This window comes from Crinia signifera, chromosome 6 (genome assembly GCF_055691185.1).
Source record: "Crinia signifera chromosome 6, ASM5569118v1, whole genome shotgun sequence".
Taxonomy (NCBI): domain Eukaryota; kingdom Metazoa; phylum Chordata; class Amphibia; order Anura; family Myobatrachidae; genus Crinia; species Crinia signifera.
The window spans coordinates 220,837,730-220,853,227 of NC_139222.1; the positions used below are offsets into that span (position 1 = coordinate 220,837,730).

Genomic DNA, 15,498 nt, shown 5'->3' on the forward strand with positions numbered 1-15,498 from the left:
CTCGGGCATCTCGTCGGTTGATCGCACCCGATTTTTTAGTGCATTCAATACCCGAGATTTTTTACTAACGATGCCCACGATCAAAATCGTGGGCGCCCTTCTAAGTAAAGAGTACCAAAACGGTAATATGCAAATAAATGTTTTAGGTACTTGGGGGCAGATGTAATGAGGTCTGAGTATGCCACGGGTGCAGGATGCTGAACTATCTCAGAAGCCTTTTTCTTAAAGCATCATTCATTAACAAGGCAAAACCATGTCTTGTAAATGATTGCCACTTTAACCCCCCCACTAGAACCACCCGTAAATGTGCTTTCAATGACATATACCACATGACGACATTTATCCAACAGTCTACCACGTGTTGCAATACTAGCATCAGCTGGAGAGTGCTGCTTAGTTGCCACCAAATATGGGGCTTTGCTCCCTATAATAAATGCAGTCAGTTTACGGTGCTTTCTCAGACTTGTAACACAAAACAGGGAGTGTTGGGGGGGGGGGGGGGTGTTCAAGTATTTGGAAATCTGCAGATTTTATACATCACTTCCAGTACATGGTAAATTACCCATTTAATACCCTCTCACATATCTTCAAGACAAGGCAAAAAAATAGGGCAAGGCAAAGCAACAGGGTAGCTTCGTGGCTGCACACCACTGTGTATAGACGGTCTACTGGTTCATATGCACCAGCATAAAACATATATGCATAACGTGCACATTAAACATATGAAGGATTGCATCTACATGGTTTTTGTACAGGTATTCCAAATTCAGTTAATGTGTACTGTATTAGCATGCTGTATGAGTGTCCTCATGCATCCATGTTATTTGCAATGCAGCTAGTACACACAAGGAGAGTGGGTGTTATTGGGATTCAAATGGGTCCATTCGATGATCGCCGACCACTGAATGATTTCTCCCCCGCACCCAAGGCTGCGAATGGATGATTATGCAAATCATACAGTTGCAAGCCTGTGGGGGTCGGACGGCCGTGTGGGCGGCATCTGGGGGACTCGCAAGACTGCAAAATTCAGAGCCTTGAGTCAACTGGAATAAGGACCAGCGTGCTGATTAATCTGGTATGTGACACTTGTATGTGTGCAACAGGAGCATAACAGAACTTGTATTGCACGAAAAAAAGCTGCAGCTGCTATATTGTAGCAGGGAATTCAATTGTTTTGGTCATTAATTTACCTGCCTAGACAGGATGCTCAGAATTGTCACAATTCAATTGTCTGGCCGCCCATGCATAACGCACCCAAACAGACAGGGTTTTGTCATGTAAAACGGCTAAATCGGTCTAAATGCCTGCTGCGGGCGTCCAAACAAGTTTTTGGATGCTCAGAGTGCAAAGTGCACACATTTTTTTCTCACATGTCAGGAGGCTGTGAGAATACATTTTGACCTTAAAGGTTTCTGGGCACCTGAATGGCAGAACAATTGAATTACCTCTGTTGGGCACCATCTTGTGGCGCCCACAATAAAAACAATAGAATGCCCCACCAGACGCAGTTGCACAGACATACAAGCGTAATATGAAATTACTCAGTACAGTCTCCTCGTGCGTCCTAGATTCATCAAATTGTGAATAGGACACATGTGTTGCATCTAAATGATGACCAATGCTTGAAGATGCTTATATGACCTGGCGCACCAAGAGTAGTAGTTTGGCGTGACACATCTGTTCATGTTGTACATACACCAAGCTGTAGCAAAAAAAAAATTGATGCATTGTTTTGAGCCCATTTAAGGATTAGTGATGTTGCGTATTGCACATTTATCGAATGAAAGCAAATGGAGATGGTTCAGGCTGAACTACAGAATATGCATATTTAATTGTTTAATTGCAAAGTTCAGTTTTGCACAATGGTATTCTTCAAACGATACTGTTGGAGCAGCTATAAACAACATATACAGGTTTATCATATATTGGGCCAGATTCTCTAAGCTTCAAAAGTGATAAAATTGAGTGATCAGCTCCTGTCTGACATTTTTCAAACACTGTCTGTTACATGGCAGGTAGGAGCTGATTGGCTGGCTGCTTATCACTCTCCATTTTATCACTTTTGAAGCTTACAGAATCTAGTCCATTGGCAGATATACTGTAGATCAGTGGTAGCCAACCCTAGCCCTCGAGAGCTACCAACAGTTCACATTTTCCAGACAACCTAGCTGCTGCACAGCTGCACTCATTAATCACTGACACATTTTAAAAGATCCACAGATGGAGCTAATTAGCTCACTTGTGATTCTGTGAGGAGACCTGCAAAACATGCACTGTTGGTAGCTCTCGAGGACTAGGGTTGGCTACCCCAGCTGTAGATCATTACTTCCCTATGCACAAATAAACTAAAAATCACACAATTGGGTAGATTTTCTGGACTGATCTAAGGGTTCCATGGCAGATACTATTATAATCCTCTGCTTGATCCTGAGATTGTGTGTAGCAAATGTGAAAATTATTCACTCCAATGTCCCCCTCAGAAAAAAAAACAGCTTGGGTGCATCTCAGCTGGACAGGAATAGTTTTTGGACTGTCCCTGCTGCGGCACAAAGGAAGTGCCCTGCAGCCCTTAATTATGTTTTATGGAAGTGAATTTCCGAGGTATACACTACACTGATTATACAGTAATTATATATTCAGAATGTTTCGATAAATGATCAGGAAAGATTAGACCGCAATATACAAAGTATGACGCATTAATCTATAATAAAAATGAAAAAAAAAAAATCTTGAAATTTCAACTGTTACCCACACAAATAATGTGCAATGTTAATTATAATTAATAAATCTACACACAAAACGCATCAAATATAATAAAGTGTTTTAGGACACTGCAATCTGTGGCATTTACCTTCCGGTTTCAATCGTCTACCATAATCTATAGTATTCTCTATTTTTTTTTTTTTAGGCACACTATTCCCCCCCCCATCACCAAGCAGGGCACCCCCCGGGTGATTGACCTGGCAGGTGGGGGTGTTGGCTGGCAGCACAGAGTAATTACAGGCTGACAGGGAGTAACGTGCCCCCCCCTCCTGACAGCAGGTACACCTTGACAGGCTGTGGCGGCTCCTGACTCGCCACGGCCTGCATCAGCGCAGTGGCGGCTGAACCTTATCAATCAGGTTGTGGACACAGATGTGCCCCAAGCCGGGCAGCACATTTGCACAGAAATCCCAGGTGTAGAAGCGGGCAGCCATTACAGCATCACATCCTGGGACTCACCGCAATGACCACATGTGAATTGTAGTCTCCCCTGCCGCAGACTTCAGTGGGATGTCAGCACGGCGGGTTGCAGCTGGAAGAGTTGACACGCCGCTGAACTCTTCTGCTCAGAGCGGCGTGTGAACTGCCCTCCGCTGTGCTGACAAGCCGTTTTCAGCAGAGGAGTTCAGCGGCGAGTCAGAGGGGGAAGCTGGAAGAGCTGACAGCCACAGATACATTGCTCAGATGCATGTCAGTGCAGAAGGGGGAAGTGGAAGGGCAGGGTGTACTTATAAGTTAAAAAAACAGGCAGGGCACATTGTCCTGCAAAAGAAGCTTAGAGGGAACAATTATTGATTGGAAGCTTGCAAGCAGGACAGTGTTTGTTAATGCCTTGCAAAATGAAGGTTTGCTCCTAATTGTAAGGTGATGCAGGGAATGCTAGCAGTGAATAAATGTTAACCCCATTTGCAAATATTTATGTTAAGGACGAAATGACGGAACTTAGAGGGATATATATATATATATATCTATAGATATATATATATCTATATATATATATCTATATATATATATCTATATCTATATATATATATCTATATCTATATATATATATCTATATATATATATATATATCTATATATATATATCTATATATATATATCTATATATATATATCTATATATATATATATATATATATATATATATATATATATATATATATATATATATATATATATATATATATATATATATATATCTATCTATCTATCTATCTATCTATCTATCTATCTATCTATCTATCTATATATATATATATATATATATATAGATATAGATATAGATATAGATATATATATTGAAAAGGAAGCTGTCTTAAGTACAAAAAAGTAACCTAACATAGAAAAACCTTTACAGATATGTGCCCTTTCAGAAAAGCCAACCTTGTATGGCGCAAGCTACCAATGTAACTGCACAGGACAACAGTGCTTTGTGATCACTGGACTAAGCTGGCAGGGTTTAGTAGTGCTAAACTGGACTGACATTGCCAGATTTTCTTAGAACACAATAGCTATCAGTATATGGAGGTTTTTGTTTTATTTTTTAAAACACACAGCTGGTACTTGTGTACTATCATGCGATGAGATTTCCCCCGATGTCATATAAGCACCCTAATGGGGGCTTACAATGTAAAATGCACCCCCACTATGAACGCGAACCCGAAGCGTGGCGAGCGGCGCCGGTACGCATCCGCCGACCTTTTCATACCCCCACTATCCACGTCGGCGTGGATAGTGGAGGTATGATAAGGTCGGAGGACGCGTACCGCTGCGCTCGCCACGCTTCGGGTTGGCGTTCATACTGGGGGTGGCGTGGGGGTGCATTTAACATTGTAAGCACCCATATGGGTGCTTATACAATAAAAAATTGTATAGGGGGCTTAAATTGCATCGCTGTGCACCGGATGTATGGCATGCGATGCGATTAAAAATCGTGCGACTTAATATCGGGGGCGCCGTGATAATACACAAGTACCACACAGCCTATTAAAATGTAAGGATTTGTACTTAATGCTGTCCTTTAAAATCAGCAGAAGAGATTACATTATAATACAGTTGCGGATATTTCATGAATTAAAAAATTCACACCAAAAAGAACTTGAGCGCCTGAAACTGCACACTGAAATCACTGGCATATCACTTTATTTCCTGATCTGCACATATCCTTATATGGTATTCAATCAGCTATACATAAAAGGTTAAAAGAAACAAAGTTTTAGCATTGTTATCATTTTGAATAATTCAGTGCAAACATCTCTAACATAAAAAAATTATATAAACAATGTTCTAAGAATGCCACCTTTTGTTCGCTAGAACATAAAGTGCCGCACTGTAGAGTACAGCCATTGTGTCGCGAGGACAAATGCAATAGAATGTGGCTGTTTCCAAGGCTGAAATGACATCCAAAAATAAAAACAAGAACTGGATTCCAGAACTTTTTTTCCTCTGAAAATTTTATTTCAGTTTTCTGAACACTCTAAAGCCACAATGCTTCAGATGTTACACAAGTGTCCAGACAAGATTAACAAAAAAAAAAAAATTAAATGTTCTAAATTACAAATCTGACTTTTTGTGTAAGAGTTCAGAATGGAAAGGGAACAGAAAGGCCCAACGTACACACATGAAGGAAGAAAAAAGCGGGAAGAGAAAAAGAAAAACCCAAAGATTATGTCTCATGCAATGGCAGGCAAGATGTGAAAAGCCACCCGACGCCACAGATTTTGTACATCAAAACATCAGAGAGAAAAAAATAATAAAAAAAAAAAGGACTCCGTAATAAACCTGTACATCCAAATACAATTGGGATCTAAACCTAGATTACATTATTTAATGTTATATACACATCTCCCCTTTCTTATTTTAAGTAAAGCCTTCATTGAAACCCCAACTGAATAATATTTTAAAAAAAAGAAAACAAATTATAAACAAGTTAACAAAAAAATCGACATAGGAAGAAAGGGGATACTATAGGATTTCTGGTAAAATGGATCATAAAAACAAAAAATTCTATTAATTTAACATTTTCTTCGCACTTTACGTTACATTGCAGTGCCGAGAACAGTTGTTTTCAGCTCTCTTTGGATGGATTCTTAAAATGCAGTTTGAGTTTCGTCTTTCAGAGATAAATACGTTTGAAATTGGTCCAAATATATAGAAAGCCTATATTACATGCAGATTTTCCATTTGTTTCTTTCTCTTTAAAGAAAAAAAAAAACGGGTGCCGGTGAATTGGACACAGTAAACCGTTGCAACACCCACAGTGAAAATATAAACATACATTTCTAAAGTGGCGAAAGAAATTCGTGAAGAGGTGGTTTCCTGGAACAGCAATCAGAGAGTGTTTCATAATGTACCAAGAAGACTACTAATCACCTAGTTTGAGCAGCCAAGCTTCACTCTTATTTATTGAATGGAACAAATGCATTAAATAAACTGAGAGGGTCCTCTTCACTGAAGAGAGCTAGTCTATTCATCTTTTATGTGCTAGCTTTTTTGTTTTGGGAAGATTAGCCATGTACTGTAGTAATGCTTACTGCATATAATCCAAGCATTTGCCGTGACCGGTTGGAAAAAAAAAGCAGTCTGTAAGAAAATTAGGATCAATGAAATAGATGCCATTTTAAGCCATCCACAGAAAGGAGACCAACACAGTACCCAGTGTTAAAACCCAATCTCTTCTGGCACTAAATGTGCAGCTTTCACCCCAACCCCAGGAGAAAAAAAAAAGTAGTAAATGATCCACAGTTCGTGTTCCTGCTGGATCCCTCAGTCAATTTTCACATTAGTGTAAATTTTCCGAACAAAGGCACTTGTTCCCATATAACCGATCGCTCCTAGAAAAATGGGAAAGAAAAACAAAACAGAACAAATGAATTAGTAAACCGCAGGAGCTGCGAGGGGGAAAAAAATCTGCAGACTATGCATTTTACTGTGCAGGGCAAGCCAGCACTTTGTGCTAGATCAGGGATGGGGAACCTTCGGCCATCCAGCTGTTCAACTACACATCCCAGAATCCTTCGATACAGTTTTAGCATGGTCAAATAAGAAACTGTAGCAGTGCATGCTGGGATGCGTAGTTTAGCAACAGCTGGAGGGCCAAAGGTTCCCCATCCCTGTGCTAAATGTATAAATTGGCATGGGCTTACACACAGGGAAAATGCAGATTAATTAAATCGCTCTTTGCGTGAACCCAGAGTTACTACCTGCATTAGAATTAATCCCTCTTCCCCACAGTGCAGAAAGCAATAAACCAACCAAATCAAACTACTTTTTAATAAGAAATTGGTACAACCTAAAATTCATATGCTCAATATTTGAAGTAGGTCAAATGGATTCGAAAGTACATATTAACACAAGTACAATGTGTGCTGTTCTCTATTTGACCCGTCAGTGGGAACCACATTCCTGAAAATAACCAACATTTTGCAGTATTTATTTCTACTTGAGATAAGTGGCTCTTCTGCACTTGTGTGGAACAAGCAATGGAAAAATCAGTGACTTAAAAAGCATTTTTATTTGCCCAAGAATGAATTCCAGGAAAAAAAAAAAAATTAGATTTCCTTGAAAGCAATTATAATTTAATAATAAAAAAAAAGTTTGAAAGTGGTGCAAAAAGAGCCAGCAGCACATATTGTTCAACTTTAACATTGAAAAGGACTTGATGAATCATATTCACTGCATGTGGTTTAAAGTGTAACTGGGTCATAAAAGGAGCATCATTATTACCAGAACACATATGGAGGGGAGTTAGAGGGGGGTGGGGTTGTATGTGAATACAGTTTCCCTGAAAGACTAAGGGAAAAGACTAAGGGTAAAGTCTAAGGTCACATTACCAATTAGGGCATTTTTAAAATCTTGGAATTGGCCTATCCACTAAAAAAGGCAGCAACATCTTATGAGAACATATGTAGTTACAGTGTACACTTTGTTTACATGCACTGCATCACAAGAACTATGTTCAGAATTCACTATGAACAGTGACTGGGGCATGAATGCAGTGGTAGGGGCCAATGTTTAGGGGTGTGGTTATTATCCAGAGGGGGTGTGGCTATCCATTACAGAATGTATTTGTGCCCTTAAGCTGCCCATATTGTACATGGTGCGACAGTGCAGTGCGATTAGATGCGCGCTCCCGTGCACATCCTATCGCACAGCACTTAAAGTCTATGCAGCCCATGCTTTTAGAACTAGATTACATCGTATCTCGTACAAAAAAATCACGGTGCTGTAGCACATTGTATGCTTTTGTACTAGATACAAAGCAATCTAGTATTAAAAGCACAGAGTTCATTGCACTGTGTATGGCCTTTAGATAAATATGTATTAAATACTGCTAGGGCATGTAGGATAATGTATTATATTAATAACAAAGCACTGTAGATAACACTATAGTCCTTTGCATTATAAGGTAACATATGCAAAATGTATCATTCAAATGCAGTCAAATGGGGGGGGGGGGGGGGGGCAATCAGCGACTGTTTAATAATAATATCAATAGAATTTGCATTATGACAGCGTACTCGGCCTTATCGGTGTATTTTAAGCTTTAACCAGTATCCACTATTAAACATGTGATGTGCAGTCACCTTTAATAAAACACTGCTTTACTGAAATAAAAACTAAGGACTAAAGGAGTAACAACTTTTTTCAAAAAGTGTAATACATTCAACAACTATAATCTTGAACTTACATACTGTATCTATTAATAACATTTACAGTAGAATTAAAGTTAAAAAAATATAATAACTTACCGCACATAATTCCCAAGGCGGTGCTAAATACTGCCATATATCCAAAGTAAAACGATGTTTGAAACAATCCATACATTCTGAAGTTCACATGAAATGGAAAATGTTTATTAGCGGAGGACTTTACTATTTAAAAAAACAGCCAAATTAACATGAAATATTAAAAAAAAAATGATGAAAGTGCAGCAACGTCAGAAATTCCTGGCACTCGCTAAACACTGCTAAATTAAGTTAGCATTCATTTGTTAGGCTAAACATAAAAGAAAATAGGACTTGCTAGCGAGATGGTCTGCCATTGTCAGAGGTGGCTGCCCTCACTTCTAACTAACAGAAATTGAACAAAGGTTACATCATGTTTGCATCATATATGTTGTACTTTGAAACATACAGTACATACATAATATTTGAGCCTACGGTATCACCATTAACATACATCATTTATTCCGCAATGCTACCAACACAAATCACACCACCATTTACAGAGTACTTTTGGTTAATCGTTTTACATAAGTTAAAATCATTCTGCAAAAATAAAAAACACTTACTTTGTTTTGAAAAAGTAATAGTAAAATGAGTACATGTAAACATAGATTGCAGTGGAAGCAGCAGAGAGAAAACTTGTCCATTGCCTAAAAGAAACAGGAAAAGACCATGAGCAATCTATAGAACATAGAAACACAGCATACATGTATTCTCACTCCACATAGCATCATCCACCAATGTAATGCAACTTATGCTACAGATGAACGCCAATGAGTCTAGCAAAATGGTTTCTGCCCAACATTTGCCTGTATTTATACTGTTTACGGTCCCTGTGTCGACAATGACTGGGGCGGCAGTGACTAGGGCAACACCTAAGAATGGTCGACCAGTGTGTTTTTTTTTTTTTTTTACCCATTATCCAAGAATATATTAGTGTGCTGAGCGCAGCGGGCCAAACAAGTGGAGGGGGGGACACTTACACGGTGTCCATGTCAACATTGAAACACACCCCCCCCCCCCCCCCCCAAAAGGGAAAACCTCATGTCTACCATAAACTTGCGTAGACCTTCTGTCAATGTCAACCATTTTTAGGTGTAGACCTAGTCACTGTTAACCATTAGTGATTGATCTAGACATTGTCCCCCTATACCCTAACCATTTTATACAGATTAGGGGTGGACAGCTACTGTAAATCCAAGAACCGACCTAGCCAAACTGTGGCTCCCCATCTGTTAAGAAATGACATATCCCAGCATGCAGAGCCACAGTTTTGGCTTTACCTACAGCCAGTCTGTGGCACAGAACACTGGGGCGTCTACTTTCACAAAAGCTGGACAACCACAGTTTGGCCAGGCCTTTCCTAGACTCATCTGATAAAGGACTGCACCAAAACTGCTGGTTTACGCTTCAAAATACACAAGCGGCACATTTTTCCTCATTAGGTACGGGCTTAGCCTCAGTATTGTAATGGTATTTCCAATTTGGTATTAGCAATTCCAGCATATTAAAAAAAATCTGGTTTATGACTAAATTGGCAGAGACTGGCACATATACAGCAGAGCACAGTGGAGTTTGTATTCATGAGCCTTAATTAGCACATTCAGATGAACACAAATCAGATTATACACAGTTAACTTACCACCGGTAATCTTCGGCATTTAGCAGGAAGTACGTACATACAATGGTTACACAGACCGTCACAATGCAGAGGATGACCAGTACCAACATCATAAAGCCATACACATAGTAGATCTTGTAAGCCCAGAATGAAGTAAAAATGAAATACCTGGAAACAAGAAGGATCAAGTTAGAGAGATATAGAAATGAGCAACTCTTCTTCTATATTGGAAAGATGAGACTCTTTTAAAAACCTGGAATAAACTGGATTAATGCACTTCTGCTACTACGCAGTGGCAGCTTAGCACTCACCAACTATACATAAACAAAAATGATTATAACATTTGAAACTTGGCTTTCAGAGCCAAGAAATAAATAAAAATACTCACATTTCAATAAAAATGGATCCAAATGGAAGTATTCCACCTAGGCACACAATGACAGCCGGTTCCATGAACCTGTGAAAGGCAAATACATGTTTTTTATACATGGCATGAAAGAACAATCTTTTTTTTTTTTTTGTGGGGGGGGGGGGGGGGGGGGGGGGGGAGGGTCAACAGTATCTCATTTGCACTTTGTTTTATTAACCACTTCATGACAGAGCCAGTTTGTGCCGTCATGACAGAGCCCTTTTTTTCAAATCTGACATGTCTCACTTAAGTGGGGATAACTTTTTTTTGCTTTTACTTATCCCAGTGATTTTGAGATTGTTTTCTCGTGACACATTGTACTTCAAGTTAGTGGTAAATTTGGGTCGATACAGTCTGTGTTTTTTTGTGAAAAATACCAAAATATCGTGAAAAAATGGAAAATTTAGCAATTTGCAAAATGTTAAATTTTCTGCTTGTGAGACAAATAATCATACCACTCAAAATAGTTAATAACTAACATAGACCATATGTCTACTTTATGTTTCCATCATTATTTCAACTTCCTTTTAATTTTTTTGGACACTAGGAGGCTTACAATATGAATAGCAAATTCTCAAATTTTCAAGAAAATTTCAAACACTGATTTTTTTAGGGATCAGTTCAGTTCTGATGTGACTTTGAGGGACTTGTATGTGAGACACCCCCATAAATGATGCCATTTCAAAAACTGCACCCCTCACAGTATTCAAAACAGCATTTTGGAAGTTTGTTAACCCTTTAGGTGTTTCACAGGAATTAAAACAAAGTGTAGGTGAAATTTCAAAATTTCTTTTTTTTTGCAGAGTTTCAATTTTAATACATTTTTCTAACGAATACAGTAGATTTTACTAGAGAAATGTGACTAAAAATTGATTCCCCCAATTCTTTTGTTTTCAAAAATATCCTATATGTGGCCCTAGTGTGCACGTTGACCAAACCACAGGCTTCATAATAGAAGGAGCACCTACTTGATTTTGGAGCCTCCTTTTTATGAGATTTTTTTTTAGGCACCATGTAGGTTTCTAGGCACCATAAGTGCTAAAAGTTAGGAACCTCCCCCACAAGTCACCCCATTTTGCAATCTACACCCCTCAGGGAATTCATCTAGGGGTATAGTGTACATTTCAAACCCCCAGGGGTTTCACCAATTTTGGTACAACTGGGATGTGAAAATGGAAAATTACATTTTTTTACACAAACATGCAGTTCTGGCTCAAAATTTTTCATTTTCACAAGGTATGAAGGAGAAAAAGCACCCCAAAATCTGTGCCCCAATTTCTCCCGAGTACGGCAATGCCTCACATGTGACCAAAAAATACCAGTTGGGTGCATGGCAGGACTCAGAAGGGAAGGAGTGTTTTTTGGATTTTGCAGCACAGATTTTGGTGGAATGAATGGTGGGTGCTATGTTGCACCAATACAGTGGAACCCCCCCACAAGTCACCCCATTTAGCAAAGTACACCCCTCAGGGAATTCATCTAGGGGTATAGTGTACATTTCAAACCCCCAGGGGTTTCACCAATTTTGGTACAACTGGGCTGTGAAAATGAAAAATTACATTTTTTTACACAAACAAACATGCACTTCTGGCTCAAGATTTTTCATTTTCACAAGGAATGAAGGAGACAAAGCACCCCAAAGTCTGTGCCCCAATTTCTCCCGAGTATGGCAATGCCTCACATGTGACCAAAAAATACCAGTTGGGCGCATGGCAGGACTCAGAAGGGAAGGAGTGATTTTTGGATTTTGCAGCTCAGATTCTGGTGGAATTTTGGTGGGTGCTATGTCGCATTAGCAAGACCCCCCAAGCACCAATACAGTGGAACCCCCCCACAAGTCACCCCATTTTGCAAAGTACACCCCTCAGGGAATTCATCTAGGGGTATAGTGTACATTTCAAACCCCCAGGGGTTTCACCAATTTTGATACAAGTGGGCAGTGAAAATGAAAAATTACATTTTTTTACACAAAAATGCAGTTCTGGCTCAAAATTTTTCATTTTCAGAAGGTATGAAGGAGAAAAAGCACCCCAAAATCTGTGCCCCAATTTCTCCCGAGTACAGCAATGCCTCACATGTGACCAAAAAATACCAGTTGGGTGCATGGCAGGACTCAGAAGGGAAGGAGTGATTTTTGGATTTTGCAGCTCAGATTCTGGTGGAATTTTGGTGGGTGCTATGTCGCATTAGCAAGACCCCCCAAGCACCAATACAGTGGAACCCCCCCACAAGTCACCCCATTTTGCAAAGTACACCCCTCAGGGAATTCATCTAGGGGTATAGTGTACATTTCAAACCCCCAGGGGTTTCACCAATTTTGATACAAGTGGGCAGTGAAAATGAAAAATTACATTTTTTTACACAAAAATGCAGTTCTGGCTCAAAATTTTTCATTTTCAGAAGGTATGAAGGAGAAAAAGCACCCCAAAATCTGTGCCCCAATTTCTCCCGAGTACAGCAATGCCTCACATGTGACCAAAAAATACCAGTTGGGTGCATGGCAGGACTCAGAAGGGAAGGAGTGATTTTTGGATTTTGCAGCTCAGATTCTGGTGGAATTTTGGTGGGTGCTATGTCGCATTAGCAAGACCCCCCAAGCACCAATACAGTGGAACCCCCCCACAAGTCACCCCATTTTGCAAAGTACACCCCTCAGGGAATTCATCTAGGGGTATAGTGTACATTTCAAACCCCCAGGGGTTTCACCAATTTTGATACAAGTGGGCAGTGAAAATGAAAAATTACATTTTTTTACACAAAAATGCAGTTCTGGCTCAAAATTTTTCATTTTCAGAAGGTATGAAGGAGAAAAAGCACCCCAAAATCTGTGCCCCAATTTCTCCCGAGTACGGCAATGCCTCACATGTGACCAAAAAATACCAGTTGGGCGCATGGCAGGACTCAGAAGGGAAGGAGTGATTTTTGGATTTTGCAGCACAGATTTTGGTGGAATGAATGGTGGGTGCTATGTTGCATTACCAATACAGTGGAACCCCCCCACAAGTCACCCCATTTTGCAAAGTACAACCCTCAGGGAATTCATCTAGGGGTATAGTGTACATTTCAAACCCCCAGGGGTTTCACCAATTGTGGTACAACTGGGCTGTGAAAATGAAAAATTACATTTTTTTTACACAAAAATGCAGTTCTGGCTCAAAATTTTTCATTTTCACAAGGAATGAAGGAGACAAAGCACCCCAAAGTCTGTGCCCCAATTTCTCCCGAGTACGGCAATGCCTCACATGTGACCAAAAAATACCAGTTGGGTGCATGGCAGGACTCAGAAGGGAAGGAGTGATTTTTGGATTTTGCAGCTCAGATTCTGGTGGAATGAATGGTGGGTGCTATATGGCATTAGCAAGACCCCCGAAGCACGGTGAAATGATGAACCTAATAATCCATAGATGTGTGGTATATTTTGAAACACTCCTTCATACATAGGCCGGGTTTGTCGGGGCAAGTTTCACAGTGGAAAATAGTTTCCTTTCTTATTCCCTTTTTATAGCAAACTTTGCACCTTTTTTGTGTCCTGCCCTTTCTTGCAGTGGAGGGGATTTCGTTGGGAAAATGCTGCCCTGGTACAATACGGGGGCCAGTACTAGAAGTACTGGGGCCCTCTGCCTGCTGGTTCCCAAATACTAGGCCCTTTATGACTTCCTCTTGAAAGTGCATAAATGTCCCCCTCTGGCCGGTAGAACGGAATAGCACGTAAGCGTTATACAGTGCCATCTGGATGATATACACGGCCAGCTTCTTGTACCAGATATTTGTTTTCCGCAGGGCACTGTACGGCTTCAGTACCTGATCTGAAAGATCCACTCCGCCCATGTACTTATTGTAATCTAGGATACAATTTGGTTTTGAGGTGTGGGTACTGGTACCTCGTACAGGGATGGAGGTGGTACTGTCTCCATGAATTGTTGTCAGTATAAGGACATCCCTCTTGTCCTTATATTTGACCAACAACATATTTTCGGTGCATATTCCCCTGCTTTCACCCCTTCTTAGTACTTGGGCAATGTGCGTTTTGGGGAGGCCTCTTTGGTTCTTGCGCACAGTACCGCAAGCTGCTGTACCTCTTGAACCAAGGGCCTTAAAGAGGGGGATGCTGGTGTAAAAGTTATCCACATAGAGGTGATAACCTTTATCCAGGAAGGGGTGCACTAAATCCCAGACAATTTTTCCACTAACACCTACGAGGGAGGGGGGGCATTCTGGCGGTTCAATTCTTGAATCCTTCCCTTCATATACCCTAAACTTGTGGGTGTACCCTGTGGTGCTTTCACACAGCTTATACATTTTTATGCCATACCTTGCCCTCTTACTGGGAAGGTACTGGCGGAATTTAACCCTTCCTTTAAAATGTATAAGGGACTCGTCGATACTAATACATTTATCAGGGATGTATAGCTCTGCAAATTTGGCACTGAAATGATCAATGACCGGCCTGACTTTGAATAGCCTGTCAAAGGTGGGATCATCTCTGGGTGGGCACTGTGCATTATCGGTGTAATGTATAAATTTATGGATTGCCTCAAAACGAGCCCGGGGCATGGCCATACGGTGAAATCGGGTGCTGTACAGAACATCTGTACTCCAATATTGCCTAATTTGTGGCTTTTTTACTATGCCCATATGTAACACCAGACCCCAAAACGTCATCATCTCTACTGCATCTACAGGGGTCCACCTAGCAAATGATGACGTGGGGTTTTGAGCAATAAACTGCTGGGCATATAAATTAGTTTGGTCCACCATTAAATTTATAAAATCATCAGAGAAAAATAATTTGAAAAAGTCAATTTCTCTGAGACCTGTTGAATCAAATTGGATTCCTGGGATGGCCAAAAACTCAGGAACCTGGGGCTCAAAATTGTCTGGTGGTGGGGTCCATACGAGATCAATTATTGGGGGGGGGGGGTCTCAGCTGCTCTACGGGGGCGTCTTTGAGGGGGTCCCTCATCATCAGAGGAGGAAG

General features: G+C 40.3%; 1 protein-coding gene across 1 annotated transcript in view; it reads right to left on the reverse strand.

Annotated features, from left to right (window-relative positions):
• Nucleotides 1-4,889: 4,889 nt before the first annotated feature.
• The window catches only part of TM9SF3 (transmembrane 9 superfamily member 3), a 46,025-nt gene continuing 35,416 nt past the window's right edge, over nucleotides 4,890-15,498 (reverse strand). Inside the window, exons 11-15 of the mRNA XM_083148879.1 lie at nucleotides 10,500-10,568; nucleotides 10,133-10,279; nucleotides 9,057-9,140; nucleotides 8,515-8,591; nucleotides 4,890-6,597 (exon numbers count right to left, since the gene is read on the reverse strand). Of these exons, the coding sequence (XP_083005005.1) occupies nucleotides 6,530-6,597; nucleotides 8,515-8,591; nucleotides 9,057-9,140; nucleotides 10,133-10,279; nucleotides 10,500-10,568 (445 nt within the window). The 3' untranslated portion in view covers nucleotides 4,890-6,529. The remainder of the gene's footprint in view (nucleotides 6,598-8,514; nucleotides 8,592-9,056; nucleotides 9,141-10,132; nucleotides 10,280-10,499; nucleotides 10,569-15,498) is intronic.